General features: G+C 41.2%; 1 protein-coding gene across 3 annotated transcripts in view; it reads right to left on the bottom strand.

Moving 5' to 3' along the window:
* The window catches only part of PSD3 (pleckstrin and Sec7 domain containing 3), a 248,184-nt gene that overhangs the window by 124,060 nt on the left and 104,257 nt on the right, over window positions 1-19,867 (bottom strand). For all 3 annotated transcript variants that reach the window (XM_070742360.1, XM_070742361.1, XM_070742362.1), the window contains 3 exons: window positions 19,104-19,216; window positions 16,667-16,725; window positions 10,398-10,487 (listed from right to left, as the gene is read on the bottom strand). In XM_070742360.1, the coding sequence (XP_070598461.1) occupies window positions 10,398-10,487; window positions 16,667-16,725; window positions 19,104-19,216 (262 nt within the window). The remainder of the gene's footprint in view (window positions 1-10,397; window positions 10,488-16,666; window positions 16,726-19,103; window positions 19,217-19,867) is intronic.

Below are 19,867 nucleotides of genomic sequence, written 5' to 3' on the forward strand. Positions count from 1 at the left end.
CACCACAGCTGAAAGATGTTTCTCTAATGTGAGCTGTGGGTCGAGGAGGATGCCCAAGTTGCAGACCCTCTCTGAGGGGGTCAATAATTCCCCCCCAGGATTATGGACGGACAGATGGAATTGTCCTTGGGAGGCCACAGCCACTCCGTCTTATCCGGGATGAGTTTGAGTCTGTTGACACCCATCCAGAAATGGGATAGTGTGAGGCATTTTTAAGAATATGTTTGTGTGTGCATGCTGGTGTTATATGATATGTATGTTTCTGGGGTTTCTGCCCAAGTCGGGGACTACACAGGTATAACCATGAAATTTTATGGGCAGTATTTTCACATTCGCCTTGCCATTGCCTTCTTCTTGAAAGAGAGTAACTGGTCCAAGGTAACCCAGCTGGGTTTGTGTCTGTGGGAAGACTAGAACTCAATCTCCTGGTTTCTAGCCTGGTGCCTTCAACCACTGCACCAAATTGGCTCTCATATGCCCTTGAAGTAAGTGTGTCTGTCTTTCTGCCTCTGTCTCTCTTTTATTACACACACAGAAACAGAAACACAAGCTGGCAAGATATCAAATCATGATTCAACACACACCATTCAAAATAAGAAACAAGCAAGCCCACCAAAACAGTAACATGCACAAATATTGCAGAAGAATACTGTAAACAGATCAGGAGGGGGAGAGAAGTGCATTTGTTATAGATATTTCATTTGTGTCTCACAATAGTTGCAGCGATGTCAACAGTGACTAAACCCCACTCACAAATCATTTTCAGAAAAGACATATGCACATGACGTCACCATCAGTCCTTCTCTCTGGCCCAATTTCTAGCTGGAAAAATTTCTCCTGGTTCCCAACAAACTTCCTTTCCAAATAAAAAAAAAAAATAGAATCATTTTTGCCATGCCTACAGCATGGGAACTCCCCCCTCCCCAAAAACACAGGCAAAAACAACTTCCAAATGTTCACTTAATGGATCACTGAACATACAGCACCATCCTTCTCTCATTTCTGCCTAAGTTTGAAAAGACCAAGAATTCACCCTGACTGATAGGAGACCTTTACAAGCCGTTATAAACTTCCAAAGTTTAACAATGCTCTCACATATTTCCCCTCTTGGTATTGTAATTGTAAAATGCTTCTCTCTTCCTGCTATTAAAGAGACATTTGTTCAGATGATTAGAATTGCACTGGATTTTTTAAAAAAAATCATTATATCATCTCTCCTGCTGCTTCTGGTTTTATTTTTTCTTTTGTTTCACATTTTTGTTAATACAAGCCATGATCTTACAGCACTGTCCAGTCCATGGAATATAAATGGGAGAGAGGGAAAGGATACAGATTTATTTTATTTATTTATTTATTATTTAGATTTGTATGCCGCCCCTCTCCGCAGACTCGGGGCGGCTCACAGCAAGATACAGCAATTCATGACAAATCCAAATATAATTTAAAATATTTAAAAAGATTTAAAAAGAACCCCATTTACTAACAAACACACACACAAACATACCATGCATAAATTGTACATGCCCGGGGGAGGTGTTTCAGTTCCCCCATGCCTGACGGCAAAGGTGGGTTTTAAGGAGTTTACGGAAGGCAGGGAGAGTAGGGGCAGTTCTAATCTCTGGGGGGAGTTGGTTCCAGAGAGTCGGGGCCGCTACAGAGAAGGCTCTTCCCCTGGGGCCCGCCAACCAACATTGTTTAGTTGACGGGACCCGGAGAAGGCCCACTCTGTGGGACCTAATTGGTCGCTGGGATTCGTGCGGCAGAAGGCGGTCTCGGAGATGATTTAAGAGGTGTGTGTGTGTGTGTGTGTGTGTGTGTAGGTGCGCGCGCACACAAGTCAGACTTACTTCTGGTGACTATCTGGAAATATCCATGAAGTTGTTTTGCCATTGTTGCTTCCTCTAGGACTGAGTCCCAGATCACCTAGCTGACTTTATGACTACTAAGCAGGACTGGAACTGCTACATCAAATTGGCTCTAATACTGTACTAGCATTTGTAAAACAGTAAAGAAAAAACAATCATTAATCATCCAGCTAAAGATTTCCCTGTTCATTTCCCTGTACATGCTCATCTTCGTTTCTTGGCTTAGGGAACCAGCATTGTCTGAAGATGTTTTCCATGTTCTTGTGGCCAGCATGGCTATACGCATGCCAAAGCTGCACAGAATGCTGTTACCTTCCCATCAAAGGGGTCCCTATCAATCTACTTGCATTTGCATGCTTTCAAACTGCTAGATGGACAGGAGGTGGAGCAAGGAACGGGAGCTGACCCTGTTGGGTGATGTAAGGCTCTAGAACCAGCTTTCCAGCTGACAAGCTCAGTGTCTTTAAACACTAATCAATCACACCACCTCATCCAGACAAAGACTCCTGCAAATTCATTCCAGGTGACTACATATGGAAATATCTACATAGAGTGGTACCTCTACTTACAAACTTAATTTGTTCTGTGACCAGGTTCTTAAGTAGAAATGTTTGTAAGAAGCAGCAATTTTTCCCATAGGAATCAATGTAAAAGCAAATAATGCGTGCGATTGGGGAAACCACAGGGAGGGTGGAGGCCCTGTTTCCTCCCAGGAGATTCCTACAGAGGCCTCACGGAGGCTTCTCTCTGCCTTTTCCAGTTACAGTTTCGGAGGCTCAGGTTTGTAATTGGAAAAAAATATTGAACACCTGGTTCTTATCTAGAAAAGTTTGTAAGTAGAGGCGTTCTTAGGTAGAGGTACCACTGTACTTTCGTTTAGCAACAATATAGTAGATCTTTTTAACTGACTTCTTTACCTTGGACGTTCATGGTGCAATCTAGGTCAAGTCCATTTCATAGCTACAACAAAGGAATGCTACCATAAATATATAATGCAGGTAGTCCTTGACTTATGTCCACAGTTGAGCTCCAAAAAGTCTGTTGTTAAGTGACTTTTGGCCCATTTTAAGACCTTTCTTGCCATAGTTGTTAAGTGAATCACTGCAGTGGATAAGTTAGTAAAACGGCTGTTAAGTGAATCTGGATTCCCCATTGACTCTGCTTGTCAGAAGGTCACAGAAGGGGAGCTCATGACCTTGGGACATAGCAATCATAAATATGAATCAGCTGCCAACTATCTGAATTTTGATCACGTGATCATGGGATGCTGCAGAGTTTTCATAAAATGGTTGTAAGTCACATTATTCAGTACCCTTGATAACTTTGAACAATTACTAAATGAACTGTTGTAAGTGGAGGACTTCCTGTAATATGGAACCTTTTTAATCAGTAAATATGACCCCCCAAAGTAAAGACCGGATCATTATTCAACTACCACACACTGTATAGCTTAAGTTAATCATCCTGATGTTATGAGTTGTTGCATTGGACTGACTGATCTTGTTCTGTCTCCCAAGTAGCACATGCACCATTTCCAGACACTCTCCCAACTACCGAACCATCAGAGCCTACTAACTTTAGTAGTGCCTTAGGTTGGGTCCAAAAGCAGAAGGATCCCATCCACCGAGCAGAGAACCAACATCTATTGAGAAGCACACAAACCCATATACGCATCTGCCAATCAAGAATAAAAAATATCAAAACGAGGAGGGTGGGGGAAATCAACCCAGCTAGAAAATAAACATTTACAACAACTGTACTTCCTTTTACTATATTGCCCAGGTGATATAGGGATTAAAAGTGCTCAGTTTTATGGGTTTGATGTTTATTTCATTATAAGCTATTGAGCTGCTTTGCTATAGTAAATGTCATTAGACCTCATTATACCTCAGAGAGGGTGCGCAACTTGGGCGTCCTCCTCGATCCATAGCTGACATTGGAACATCATCTTTCGGCTGTGGCGAGGAGGGCGTTTGCCCAGGTTCGCCTGGTGTACCAGTTGCGGCCCTATTTGGACAGGGAGTCCTTGCTCACAGTCACTCATGCCCTTATCACCTCGAGGTTCGATTACTGCAACGCTCTCTATATGGGGCTACCTTTGAAAAGTGTTCGGAAACTCCAGATCGTGCAGAACACGGCCGCGAGAGCCATCGTGGGGCTTCCCAGATTCGCCCATGTATCTACAAAACTCCGTGGCCTGCATTGGCTGCCGATCAGTTTCCGGTCACAATTCAAAGTGTTGGACATGAACTTTAAAGCCCTACATGGCATTGGACCAGATTACCTCTGGAACCGCCTGCTACCGCATGAATCCCAGCGACCGATAAGGTCCCACAGAGTTGGCCTTCTCCGGGTCCCATCGACTAAACAATGTCGTCTGGCGGGCCCCAGGGAAGAGCCTTCTCTGTGGTGGCTCCGGCCCTCTGGAATCAACTCCCCCCCGGAGATTAGAACTGCTCCTACCCTCCTTGTCTTCCGTAAACTACTTAAGACCCACCTATACCGCCAGGCATGGGGGATTTGAGACATCTTCCCCCCAGGCTTATTATAATTTATGTTTTTAATTATGATAGGGTTTTTAGATTTTTAATATTAGATTTGTGCCATTATAATATTGTTTTTATCGTTGTTGTGAGCCGCCCTGAGTCTTCGGAGAGGGACGGCATACAAATCTAATAAATTATTATTATTATTATTATTATTATTATTATTATTATTATTATTATCTTTAGAAGAGGCTCCTCCATTTTTCTCTCAATAACTATAGTGTTGATAGCTTCTCGATATGACTAGGACAGCCCTGCGTTATTAATTTGGGGAAGAACCATAGATGATATTTTCATTTTCAATGTAACCTAGTTAGGTGAAAAACTCCCATAGAGAAAAGCAGAACAAACTACTATTCAGAAATTCTTCTGGTCCCAGTTCAAGTAAAAGCTCTGCCATTTTCACAGCATTGATGCCATCTAGTGGTCCAATGATAAAGTGAACCCAATATGAATCACTGCATCGATGGGAAAAGTAGAATGTGAAAGCGTAGCACAAATTTTGGAGCCCCTTTCCATCATTTTGTTTTAAGGAAATCATGATGGATGAACCTGCTTCTATTAAGCTTTGTGAAAAAGGCTCTCAGAAGAGGTAATGCACATCTGTTAGCAAACCATTTGCACACATACCTCCAGAGAATTTAAAGGCATTGCAGCTGGATTAGGTATACAATGTATACTTAAAATATATCAGACCCACACTGTCTTTCTTACATGGCCAACTCCTTGGGAGCCTACAAGTAAGATTATGAGGGCAACAGTCCTTTCCCACCATTGTCTTCCAGCTGCTAATACTTAGATCACATATTCCGTCTGATCCTAGAGGGAGCAGAGAGCTTGCAGAACTAGCAGAAAAATCTTTTCTTCAATACAATAGAATAGGAATAGAATTCTTAGGGTTCAATAAGCAATCATACCCAAGGCATGCCCATATTACACCAACACTCCGCAGTCTGCATTGGTTGCTGATCAATTTCCAGTCACAATTCAAAGTGTGGGTTATGACCTATAAAGCCCTTCATGGCATCGGACCAGAATATCTCCGGGACCGCCTTCTGCTGCACGAATCCCAGCGACCGATTAGGTCCCACAGAGTTGGCCTTCTCCGGGTCCCATCGACTAAACAATGTCGTTTGGCGGGTCCCAGGGGAAGAGCCTTCTCTGTGGCGGCCCCAACCCTCTGGAACCAGCTCCCCCCTGAGATTAGAACTGCCCCCACCCTCCTTGCCTTTCGTAAACTCCTTAAAACCCACCTCTGCCATCAGGCATGGGGGAATTGAGACATCTCCCCCAGGGCCTATACAATTCATGTATGGCATGTTTGTGTGTATGTCTGCTTTAATAACATATTTTTAATGTTTTTAAATTATTAGATTTGTCTTGAATTGTTCTATTGTTGTTGTGAGCCGCCCCGAGTCTACGGAGAAGGACGGCATACAAATCAAATCAAATCAATCAATCAATCAATCAATCAAATCTGGAAACAATCAATAATATAAATTGTAAGGATACAAACAACAAGTTACAGTCATACGGTCATAAGTGGGAGGAGATGGGTGATAGGAATGATAAGAAGACTAATAGTAATAGTAATGTAGCCTTAGTGAAGTTTGACAGTGGTGAGGAAATAATTTGTTTAGCAGAGTGATAGCGTTGGAGAAAAAACTATTCTTTGTCTTGGTGTGCAGGGCTCTATAGCAACGTTTTGAGAGTAGGAGTTGGAGTAGTTTGTGTCCAGGATGAAAGGGGTCTGTAAATATTTTCACAACCCTCTTTTTAACTCATGCAGTATATAGGTCCGCAATGGAAGGCAGGTTGGTAGCAATTGTTGTTGTTTTTGCAGTTCTGGTTATCCTCTGAAGTCTGTGTCAGTCGTGTTGGGTTGCGGAACCAAACCAGACAGTTATAGAGGTGCAGATGACAGACTCAGTGATTCCTCTGTAGAACTGTATCAGCAGCTCCTTGGGCAATTTGAGCTTTCTGAGTTGGTGTAGAAAGAATATTTTTTGCTGTGCTTTTTTGATGATGTTTTTGATGTTAGGTGACCATTTTAGGTCTTGAGATATGGTAGAGCCTACAAATTTGAAGGTCTCTACTGTTGGTACAGTGTTGTCTAGTATTGTAAGAGAGAATGGAAGGGTTTCTCCTAAAGTCTACCACCCTTTTTACGGTTCTGAGTCTGTTCAGTTTTAGATTGTTCTGGTCACGCCACGAGGCTAGTTGTTCAACCTCCCGTCTGTATGCAATTTCAGCGTTGTGTTGAATAAGACCAATAACTGTTGTGTCATCTGCAAACTTCAGTAGTTTGACAGATGGATCATTTGAAATGCAGTCATTGGTATATAGAGAGAAGAGAAGCCTGGAGGGGGGGGGGGTATGCAAATTGTACAGGTATCTGATGTGATTTTGCCTAGCTTCACCTGCTGCTTCCTGTCTGTTAGGAAGCTTGTGATCCACTTACAAGTGGGTTGTAGTGAAATCTAACTCCCTTTTCAAGCTGTCAAAATGCATATCCATCACCAAGTCTTTTAATGACGAATTCTAGAGATCAGCAATACTCTGTATTCTCTTTGTTCCTCCCTCCTTTATCCCTGTTGGCCCTAACAGAGTGGTCGATGTTCAGAATCAGATGAGTAAAGATTCAGGGAAAGAGATTGCACAGTGTATGATCACTATGCAATCTTTTCCCCTGAATCTTTACTCATCTGACTGTGAACATCGACCACTCTGTTGTGGCCAACAAGGATAAAGGAGGGACGAACAAAGAGAATTTGGATTTTGGATTAAGGATTTTTTTGTGAGAACTATAATGTGAGAAACCTCACAATAATGGAATGGAATGGAAGGGGAGGGAGGGGAGGGGAGGGGAGGAATGGGAAAGGAAAGGATTGTCTGTCTCTTTTCCTATGCCACTAACCTTCTAGCATGGCCAACTTCCTGTCTGCCCTCTATGTCTGTCCCCCTCCTTTTGCAGCAACCTTCCCAGCATGGATGATTTCCTATCCATTCCCCACAGCTGCCCCCCTCTTCCTATAGTAATGTGTCAAGTATTAAACAAAGACCAAACACTGGGACAATATTTTCACGTCGAAATGCATCAAGTACCAAATTTGTCAAGTCTTGAAGCAGTCAAGTACCAAAGTACCACTGTACTTTTAGAATCAGGATACATTTATAGCTCTGAGATGAGAAACTTAGCCTTTTGGTGTTACTGTTGGTAAACAGACCATGGTGTCCAGGATGTACTATAGATTTATGGAGATGCATTTGTATAAGCAGTTTGATCTGCTGATAAGAATAAGTACAATAGAACTTCCAAAGATTTTTCAAAGCATGATTTTAGAGGGTTTTTTTAGAGGTGCATTCAAGCAATCTGCCACAACAAATCATCAAATTCAATCCTGCCACATAAGAAGGGGAAATGATTACTCCTTACTTTGCATGTAGTCACTGCTGGAACATCCAACACCTTGTGTAACCACACAAAAGAGCATCTAACACAGAGACATCCCAGTAGGCAAATAAAGCAAAAATTATACATCTAAGGAGGAAAACCTAAAAACCATTTCATTATAGAAACAGATTTTGGAGATTAATTATGTAGAATTCATTTCTCACATATCATCCCATGAAGGTTCAAGCCAACTTCCAGGGAAATTCCAAGCATTTTATTCTCCCAGCCTGTTCTCTAGGCTGTAATTAGAATAATCTCAGAAACTATGAGATTTTATTTTAATGAAGTCCATTTTCTAGCAAGCTAGGAAGGCATACAAGGTATTCTCTTATTCTAACTATATGTGTTATTTTATTGAGGTAGCACATTAAAAAATATGGTTTTAAAAAATCAGCATTTATCTGCTTTTGCTGATGTTAACAAAATTTTAGGCCATAACTTTCTATATAGCAAAATCTCATTAATTTTTTTTCTTTCATGACAAACCAAACACACTAACAATGAGCACTTTGCTTTCTAAGCAAGCAAATCAGACAAAAGAAAAAATGCTCATTTTAGCACCAGTAATGGAAAATGTTCAAGCGCTCCCTAGGCCCAAACTTTACCAATTATTCAGAATCAGGTAGTGGAACAAATTGAGGAAATGTACATAGGCAAGAGGGCAAAAGCTGTACTTGTGCATATAACATTTCTTGATCTTAAATTATATCTTCCATTCTTATAACCTATTACCATAAATATTCAGCAGAGAAGTCAGCTTTATCAGGTCTGATTTTTTTTAAAAAACACCTAGCCAGTTTCCAGACTTCAATTATCACTCAAGGCACACAATTGTTCCTATCCAGCCAGGGCAATTCATATGGAGAAGCAAACTGCCTATGCAATCTCCGTTGATTGTTGAACCAGGTACACAATTCTTAACAATCTTGAGGCTCCACTGTTTGCAAAGAGGACCTGATGCGCAGATCAAAACTTCAGGCAGCCCGATTCTTTTCTCCAATATAACCTGACAAGATGCATTTAAAGGCATCTCTCACTTCAATCCATGCCTACATATGTTTCCATTCGTGGCTAACAATGCCAAGGAAGAAAAAAGAGCCATCTGTGATCCATTCCCAAATGCATGTGTACGGTGCGATACCAGAACAGTATTTGTCAATAGTTTACATGAGGCAAATATTCAGAATTTATGCATTTAACACTTTCATTTTATATAGTCTTCAACAATCGTTGCAGAAGCTCTTCTTTTCTTTCAATAAGTCAGGATTCAGTGATAATATTGGGCACTGGGATTTCCCAGTATTGACCTCATCAAGAATTGTTATACTGTAGTCCATTCTTGCTTATATAAGAAACACTAGCAGGACAAACTTACAAGATTATGGTCCTTTCCTGGTGGACCACTGCTAAGAAAATGTAATGAATCTAGCTTTAACTCTTCTTCAGCACAGAATTGGAGAATACCATATTTTTTGGAGTATAAGACACACCTTTTTACCCGCAAAAAAGGGTGAAAACTTGGGTGCGTCTTGGGGGTGGCTGGGAATGTAGCCCCAGCCACCCCCACCCTTTGGCCTCTGCAATTTACCTCCTTGCAGCAAACAGGACAGAGCCTGTTAAGCTAAGAAACTCATCATCCCGACCCTCAGCTGATTTGAGGCTGTAGCCAGACAGCCAGGTGCTAAACTGAAAGTAAAAGGAGGCAAATTGCTGGGGAAAGATGCAGATTTTTATTTTCTGCTCAACTGCATGCAAAGAGGTAAGTCCATATATGTTTGTAGAATGTTCAAATTATTATACTTATTTTTTAAAGATGTGGTTATTGTTCTAGACAACAAAATGAAGAAGCTTTTAAAAATAAATGCTTGATCTGAAGAGGCCCGGTGCTTTTGTATCTTGTTTTAAATAGCAGAGAATAACTATACTTAAAAAGCCACATCAATTTTAACAGCATCTGTAAAGTATAGGCTGAAATGTAACAGTGTCCTGTTTTAGTATTAAGATAAGGCAACTGAGTTAAACCCTGACTTAATCATGTTTGGAGTAGATTAATTTAAATAATTGGGAGGCGTTAGTGTGACTACATTAAAGAAACTTTCTGGGATTAATATACTGCCATAATGTACATTTCTCCAATTCTTTGCTATTTCTATGGGTCAGGCACACATGCACAGAAATATACAGCTAACCGTGTATATAATCTCTATTGTTTACTGTTTGTTGGGAGGCAAAGGCAGAATTTTTTCCCCTTGTTTTCCTCCCCCAAAACTACTGTGTCTTATGCTCTGGTGCGTCTTATACTCCAAAAAATACGGTATTTGCTTTAAGAGAAAATCCTTTATATGTTCCTTTATTCTAGAACTAATGAATTAAATAGCTCTTTGAAACTATGGTCTCGGCATCATCATGAAAAAAACATGAAACAGAAAATGACAGGCAATTTAGTCGGCTTGACAGCAATATCTTCCAGTTAGTCAGCAAAGGTAGAGTTGACACTGTATTCCAATAATAAGAAATAAAAGAGAGCCTTACCTTCAGGAGTTCCCTTGGGAAATCTTCACCCTCATTCATTCCTTGAAGGTTGGCGATGAATTCTTGACAGGACATCTTTTTGCCAATGTTCTGAAATATAATGGACATAAGCGATATGAATGCAACCAATGGAAAAGTACATGATGTGGTTTTTAAAAGCCTTACATTAAAACATTTTAAATAATTTCTTTACTCTTAAATTAAAAAGCCATCTGCGAACAGCAACAAACACAAGGTTAGAAGCATTCTTTTATAAATCTGCATGAATCATCCAAAAAATGCAAATCAATACTTGAAGGATAGTGCTCGAAGACCACGTGATGGGCAGATTCTCAGCAAGAAAATCTATGTACAGGTAAAGCCCTCAACTTACATCTGTCCGTAACAGTCATAGGTTGTGATAGAGATAAAGCAAGCTGAACACATCTGATCAACTTGAATTTCTGATATTTCTTTGCAGTAGTCATTAAGTGAACCAATTATTCACTATGGACCGGTTTTTCTGAAATGCCCAATATGCAGTCACATGACCAGGGGGAGGGCAGCCATTGGAACTTCAGAATTAAGTAACCCTGGCTATGTCTATTGTTGTAATCAGCCAGTCGTAAGTCAAGGACTACCTGTAGTTGCTAAAAGTTTGGATAGCACACAATCAGTTAATAACATAGAGGAGAGAGGAAACAATGAGTAAACTCCCCAACAAGGATGATGGCAATACTCAAACTTTTCAGCTAAGATTCTCAAAGCGTTTTAAGAAACTCGTTTGCATTCCCAGAATATTAGTTGCCACATATTAAAATGGAAATCATTTTGCCAAAGCAACAGCCTGAAGTTGATAAACTACACATAAAGTTCTGGGTTTAAAAACATCTCTCTAGGTCAGGGGTCCCCAATCACCGGGCCGCGGACCAGTACCGGGCCGCGGGGCATGTTGCACCGGTCCGTGGAGTCAGCAGCTGCCGGCCCTCATGCCGCCACCCCCTCCCTCCAGCGCTTCGCCTCCCGCCGGGCAAGAGGCCTCGGGAGGCAGGTTCTGCCGGCCACAGGACGATGGATGGGACAGAGGGGCGGGAAGGACCGAGAGGTTCAAGCCTCTTTTGGCTTCTGCCGCGGGGCGCTTTTGCGTTTTTGGCTGGGGGGAGGCAGGAGGGCCAGCCTGACCCCCTCTCTCCAGCGCTTAGCTCCCGCTAGGCAAGAGGGCTTGGGAGGCAGGTTCTGCCGGCCACAGGACGATGGCGGGAAAGAGGGGCGGGGAGGACCAGCATCCCCATGCTTAATCCCGCCCCCAACCACGCCCCTTTCCGCCCCTACTGGGCCATAGAAAAATTGTCTTGCTGAAACTGGTCCCTGGTGGAAAAAACGTTGGGGACCACTGCTCTAGGTAATCCCAGAATTTCTCTTTTAAAAAAAAAAAAGTGGGATATCCCAAAAGGATCATTTTTATTTTTCTCATTCCTGTCTTTAAAAACAGTGGAGACTAATTTTGGTAGCAGTTAAGAGACACAGAGGAGAGAATGAACCACTCCTTTTCTAAGAATGAACAAAGAATGTACAAATAAACTTAGCTATTTTCCTCTTTCAGCAAGCCAATTCCAAATTCTCATTAAAGTAAAAACCAAGAAATTTGTCTAGATATATGCCCCCATCATTCAAATCCCTTCTTTATTCATGTCAGAAACACCTACAAATTATAGTCATGTAGCATTCAACACTGGGCAAATAAAATAATTATAAAATAAGCCCTTGAAATACAGCACATGTAAAAATACACAGAATAAATAGGATTAAAACTGAATGACCTTTGCCTAGTATCGGACCACGCCAGCAGCATTTTCTCTTGCCACCATGAGGTCTTCCTCCATACATGTTAAAGGACATCATATGCACTGTAGCATACGATGCAAACCCTGATATCATATTATTAATAGGGAAGCCTAATTCAGATTCCTTTAAAAAAGTAAAATCTGTTTATAGGTAGTTCTCAGCTTACATCCAATTTTTTCAGAAATAGTTCAAATGGACTCACAGCCAGTCCCCGAAGTTGTGGTCATCAAAGAATACCCATACTGTACTAGTCTTACAGAAATTTAGGTATAGCCATTTTTAATATATTATTATACTTTTCTCCATTTGAAAGACAGAAGCAAAGTATATTATCACTGCTGTGTGGATGAGCCCTGGAGCAGGCACTTGTGCAGAGAAAGCTAAAGAATTTGAGAGAATATTATGCATACCCCTTCGTCTCTGCGTTACTAGCAACAGGAAGTCTCAAATTATAACCGTTCATTTAGTGACTGTTCCAAGGTACAACAATGTTGCAAGTAATCTGAAAGAATCATTTATAATCTTTCCAACAGCCCCATGATTACATGATCTCAATTTGGGCGCTTGGCAACCAACTTGGATTTACGATGGGTTAGGAATAGAATAGGAATTGAATAACTTGCATTGTCACTTTGAATGATCACTAACTGGCATACTTTAAAATGAAATTTGATTACATACAGCTCTCAAAAGGTCAACACCTCCATTATACACCACATAAACGTGACAAAATATATACACACACACACACAATTATGCAGATACTCACATATATTATATGACATAGAGAAACAACACAGTTTAGTCCGGATGTATACATGTATATGGCAAGAAAAATGAATCTTGTGAGTTTACCAGACAGATGGCATAGGGAACAAAGCTTTTACAGAATCTGGTAGTCCTGCTAGAAGAAATACTTCAGTACTGCAGTATCCTGTAGTCCTATGATTACAATTTGTGCTTCTTTTGCTCAGTTTACTATTGTAGCATTCACTGACTAAAAATGCAACTTGGTAAAAAATTATACTCACAAATCAATCTATCCACCAAGTTTCTTAGTGAAAAAAGACTGCTCATAGAGGGTAAACTGCAGAGGGAGCATTACAATGGGAGGGTGGGGGGGGGATGTCTATTTCATCTTAGTAGCTGCAGTGGCTATTGCTAGAGTGCAGTATTGCAGGCTACTTCTGCTGACTGCAATTTGGCAGTTCAAATCTCACCAGGCTCAAGGTTGACTCATCCTTCCATCCTTCCGAGATGGGTAAAATGAGGACCCAGATAGTTGGGGACATTAGGCTGATTCTGTAAACCACTTAGAGAAGGCTGTGAAGCACTGTGACGTGGCATATAAGTCTAAGTTCTATTGCTATAATAAATTTCAAGAGGGATACCACCAAAAGGGAAAATTGATTTTCTTTTTAAAGACTTTGTAAGAACTTCAGTTTCAAGAGAGCGGTTATGAAACCGTGAACCATACTGGACTATAGTTGGTACATCTGAGCTCTCCCCCATTTAGCATCACTCAACTGGTTTGTAAAAATAGGGAAACTGGTTCACCAAAGCATGCAAGGCATCATAATTCAAGTAGCTGTAGGAATGCTGAAATTATACAGAAAACTGATAACTGTCAACTGTCTTGAGTGCAGTTGCCAATTGTGCTCTGAAAAATTGAGATCTTGCACAAGCAACCTGAAAAGGAACGTGTGAATAGGAAATTGAACAATCAATATTGTAAAGTGCTTATAGGTCCTGGTATTCAGCAATTACTATGAATAATAGGATTGACAAGACAGTTGTGCTAAGAGAACCTGTTATTATGACATTGGCTATATGAAATAATTCAAGGGGTAGATCAATATGCAATCTTCAAATAAATTGTTTAGTACAAAATTCAGTTTTGAAAGGCCTTTAAAATTGGAAGACAGATACAAATGAAACTATAAATGTGACCTTATTCACACACACACACCCCTCACACACCCAAAAAACCTTCAATTTGCTGAGAAAAAAAATATATGAAGGAGATGTTTCTTCATTTGGGTTTTCTCTGAGTTTTCTGACTGGTCCTCAATGTCCCAATTTTAGCACTACAGAAATGCAGTTTTCTTAAAACACTGTTTTAAGATAACAGACAACAGATGCTTTTGAAAGTGATCTTCAAAAACCGTTAGAAGATGGGGAGGGATAAGCATCTGAGAGGTATCATGAAAAATCATAATAGGACTTTGGAACATCTGTGCAGCAATACATTTTAGTTTCTATAAATTCCTCACAACTTTTCCAGGGTATAGCTGAAAGCACTATATACAACTAATTTTAACAGAACATTCAGCAAGCCAGGGAAAAAAACATGACCATTTGTTTCTTGGACACAAATAGCTCTACAATATTGTCGTCAAATCTCTGAAAAATTGCCATCTATATATAGTGTCTCTTGATGTCTATGACAGTCCTGCATGTGGAATCTGAAGCAAGACTGCCTAACAGGAATGAGGCATATTCATCTATTAAACAAATTTAGAATTCTGGAAGTTGAAGTTCACAAGTCTTAAAATTACCAAGGTTGGACAACCCTGCCATAGAACAAATTAAACTGTATTGAGGTCTTCATAAAAAATACATCCCTCCGCCATCCATTCTGTGTCAGTTCTTGGCTTTGGGGCTTGGGAGAAAGCCAATTTACCAATTTTAGAGTACAAAATGAGAGGAAACCCCACTGTGTATGAACTGTACTGCACCCAGAAGACTATTGAGAGCCATGGTGGCTCACTCTGCATTAATATTACAGGGACATATTAGCAATAGCAATAGCATTTAGACTTATATACCACCTTATAGTGCTTTTACAGCCCTCTCTAAGCCGTTTACAGAATCAACGTATTTCCCCAACAATCTGGGTCCTCATTTTACCCACCTCGAAAGGATGGAAGGCTGAGCCAACCTTGAGCCGATGGTGAGATTTGAACTGCTGAACTACAGCTAGCAAGTTAGCTGAAGTAGCCTGCAGTGCTGCACTCTAACCACTGCACCACATATTAAGGTACACCCACCACTAACTGTGTTGCTGCATTATGAACCAGTTGCAGTTTCTGAATGCCTATTAAGGGCAGCCTCCGTATAGTGTGGATTGCAACAACTCAACCAGAACGTGAATAAGGCATAAGTAACCACAAGCAGTGCCTCCTGATCTAAGAAAGGGCACAACTCGTGCAAGAGCTGCGATGGTGCAGTGGTTAGAATGCAGTACTGCAGGCTACTTCTGCTGAATGCCAACTTCCCGAAATTTGGTAGTTCAGATGTTACCAGGCTCAAGGTTGACTCAGCTTCCATCCTTCTGAGGTGGGTAAAATGTGGGCCCAGATTGTTGGGGGCAATATACTGACTTTGTAAAACTGCTTAGAGAGGGCTGTAAAGAGGTATATAAGTCTAAATGTTATTGCTATTTGTGCAAAGGCTTTCCCGGCCATGGCAGCCACTTGCCCTTTGAGCAGGACCAAGAATCCAAGGGAATCCCCAGACTGCATACCAATTCTGAATGAGTGTCATCCAAATCAGAGTTAAAAGATGTCAAATCACCAGATACTATGAGTATGAGTGTTAAAATCAACAGCCGCCCCAGTCTTGATGTGCTTTAATCAAAGTTGATACTTCCTCATCCAGACTCACATGGTGTTTAGGTGCTGGGAATGTACCTTGACAGTTTGAACAGCCCAGGGTAGAGATGTTCGTTTATTATCACCATATTTAATTCCATGATGACTCATTCTCATACATTGGTTTAATGTAGATATTAAAAAAGAGCATGGAAAGTGTCACATCCTCTGCACTCCATGTTCCCCCTCTTACCAAACCAGCCAGGCTTGGAGGTAGGATGGTGTCTCCCAACTCAATCCCTTGCCAGTTCACGTTGCCTGATTAACAATATCTACTTGGGAAACCAGTTAGGGCCAGGATGAATACACTGCCCCCATTCCTTCTAGGACATGCCAGAGCTCATTCACAAGTATGAACAGGAGCTGCTAGTTGCTGACCATCACAAACCAAATTAAGGACATCAGGTAATCAGGGAGATCCAATCCCAAAGCTTTTGCCATGCAGTTTTCTGGAGTTTCTGCAATCTGTTCTGTGGAGGCACATTCAGATGTTTTCCTGCCTTTGCCAAATGGTTTTGTTCCATTTTTGTTAAGTGCATTTTTTACAGTCTATTAGGCCTCATTTCCCTCTTATTCGGCGCATTCTGAGCTACAAATGGTTGCCTTTTTTTCCCCCCTTCACAATCCTCACAGCTACTTTCTGCCTCTGGATAGATATCTTCACAACTCTTTGAAGTTGTTAAGAGACCAAGCCTGCAATGTCTGGGCCAAGTGAGCACATAAACCCCAGATGTGCATCAGAAGACCGCCCTGTAGTTTTGAGGATCCAAGCTAAGTTTGCACAATACTCACGTGGCCGTGAAGGTCAGTGTTAAGCAGCATTATTGCACATGTGAGGCAATGGACTCCATCTGTAGGATTAAAAACACCCAAAGCATGACATATAGAAAGCCACACAGGAAAAAAAGAAAATCACACTTCCCACTTTTCCCCGTCTGTTTATAAAAGAATGATGCCAATTAAGCTGGAACCCCCTGCAGTCTAATTAACACCCTCCAAAGCAGTTTCCTTATAAAGAAATACATGGCATTAATCAAGAAACAAATATCTCATAAAATTAAATCACTGGTAGGAAGAATAGACCAGCCTGGTCTTTGTTTGTCACTGGAGAACTGCCATAAGCCATGTTTTGAAGATCTATCACATAGGTGTTTATGTCTCACAGTAGCTCAGCTGCAGAAGCTGATCTTGATTGGGTTTTACTTTTTTGCAATTGGACCTGCGATCCAGTTAAATCCAGCAGATTTAGCCAGGCTCCGTCTAATTGGAACCGTTTACTGTGAGACCAGTTTAGACTCCAGCTAAAGTTGAATTTAGCTTCAAAGCTTTCATTAAAATGACAAAAGCAGCATCGTGACATTGTGGCACAATGTCATGATGCATGCAGAAAATGTGCAGAGTTTGCACCGGATAGTATAATGCTGCTTTTGTCATATTGGACCCTTTGATGCTGCCTCCGTATTAGACACTTGTGTCGGGAATTTGTCTCAGAACATCTTCCCACTGTTCCCCTTTGCTGCTTCCACAAAATGTGTTGTGTCCACGAAGCTACAAGCTTGAGTGGGCTTTATAGATGCGCACTTGATTACAATTTTTCATGGTCTCTGCTTTTGTCCATCAAGATTCTCAGTCATCCAGGCCATGCTTGGTTTTTTTCAAAAGGCAATTGGATTCCTTTGTTTTTCCCTGAAGACATTTTGCTTCTCATTCAAGAAGGTTCTTCAGTCCAAACTCAGTCAGAACGGCAGAATCTTCTTTGATGAGAAGCTAAATATCTTCAAGGAAAAACAAGGAAAGTCCACTTGCCTTTTGGGATGGCCTCTGTTGTTCCTCTTATCTCAATAAGCGCTGAGATAAGCAGCAAACACCAGCAGACGTGGTTGGTAAATCCACAGTAACTGAATTTAAACATGCCTGGGATTAATATATATCCATCTTAAGATAAAATACGAGAAATAGTATAAAGGCAGACTAGATGGACCATGGGGTTTTATTCTGCCGTCAATCTTCTATGTTTCTATGTTTCTATGTTCTATAGAATCTATTTCAAATTATAAAATGTTCATGGCACTCTATGCATGTGTGTGCTTACACGTTTGTTTTAAATATAGTGGAAGAAAAAAGAAAACAAGATCTGTTTTGCTGAATTGATTCAGCGTAGCCTTCAAAATGTTTGGAGTTTGTTGTGGTTAGCTCTGGCCCTGCTCCTGCCCCATGGACTGTGGATGTGGAGGAGACATCCACATGCTACAGGCCTGTTTTGCCCCCCAGTGGAATCTGCTGATGAAGGCTCTTCTGACCAAGAAGACATGAGTGACAGGGAGGAGGAGAGTGTGGCAGACAGCTCAGAAGGAGATCAATTATCTAGCTCCTCCTTGGATTCAGAACAAGAGTTAATGATACAGCCACGCATGCAGAGAGCGATGCATAGGCAACAACAACTGAGAGATTATTATCAAAGAAAATGAGGCAACCTGTGGTTGGGTGGGGCTGTGGTAATTAGTGAGGCTGCTATAAATAACAGCCTGTGGGTTTGGCCATTGTGGAGGATTATCTGATCATTGTGTTTCGTGCCTGCTTTACTGACTTTGACCTTTTGTGTGCTGATTTTCCCCCGCTTTGAAACTAAACCAGAGCAAAGTGTGTTTCACTTTGTGAAAGAAGAAGGACTGTGAATTGCCTCACAGCTGCAAGCTAAGTATCACAGAACTGATAAGGGACTTGTACAAATTACCATTGAATTGAATTTTCATTATAAAGAACATTGTTTTGAATTTTCAAACGTGTGTGTGTCTGAAATTTGTACCTGTGAATTTTTGGGAGGATTCTACCAGAGAGCCCGACAGAATAGAGTCAAAGCTATACAAGGAGAAAAACCTCACAAGCAGATCATGCTAATGATTCCCACCCATCACGCTTGCCTCCTTAATCGGGTAATAAATGATAGCCTGAGTGAAAGATGTTCTTTATGTAAATACCTAAAAAGAATTCTAGTGGTTCAGCAACAAATTCTGTGTATAAAAACAAATGACGGCCATAAATATTTTATAACTGACTGGACTGCATTTTCACTCAGCTAGTTTATGTTCATAGGCGTCTTAGGTTGGGGATGGTTTGTCGTGTGTTTCTGGAGCGGTCTAGTGTGATTACAATATTAAAATAGCCCTTAGGAAGTCTGCCTGAGTAAAAGTAAGACAAATGTATCTTAAAACTGTGAAAGGTTGGTTACCTTGTGTGGAAATAGCACTGGGGTTGCATTGGTGGTATCTGCCGGAGAAATGAATTAGAACTCTCTCTCTTTCCTGAGTTTCTCCGATGAGGGAAAAGGCTTTAAAAAATGTCCTAAAAAGAAATTTAAAGGGGGAAAATGTCAAATATTCCTATACTCAGGTTATAAATTAAAGATAACTTTTTCAGAATTAAAGATAGCTTGAATGAAGTATGTATCCCACGTGTGCATTGTTGCAGTTATCACTGTGTATATGTAACATTAAAAACCATTGTATTGTACAGTAGTACCACATGATACGAACCCTTCGTGATATGAACTTTTCGAGATACAAACCCAGGGTTCGGAATTTTTTTTGCCTCTTCTTTCAAACTTTTTTCGCCTTAGGAACCCGCCACCGCGAACGTCGAACCCGGAAGTTCAGCAAAAGTTCGGGTTTGGAGTTCGGGTTCAGGAAGCCGCCGAGAAGCAACACCGCCTGGCTGTCACCTTTGCAGAAAAGCCGTGGAGCTGTCAGCCGGTCAGAAAGCTCAAACGGAGGTGGGGAATCCCAATAGGGAATTCCAGGGGCGGAGCTTTGATGTCATGGAGAGGTCCTTCCTGGCCGGCCAAAATGTGGACTCCAGGAAGGACGTCTTCGTGACGTCAATGCTCCGCCCCTGGAATTCCCTATTGGGATTTCCCACCTCCGTTTGAGCCCCCCGACCGGTCGACAGCTCCACGACTCTTCTGCAAAGGTGACAGCCGGGCGGCACCGCTTCTTG

Source organism: Erythrolamprus reginae, chromosome 2 (assembly GCF_031021105.1).
Source record: "Erythrolamprus reginae isolate rEryReg1 chromosome 2, rEryReg1.hap1, whole genome shotgun sequence".
NCBI classification, from domain to species: Eukaryota; Metazoa; Chordata; class Lepidosauria; order Squamata; family Dipsadidae; genus Erythrolamprus; species Erythrolamprus reginae.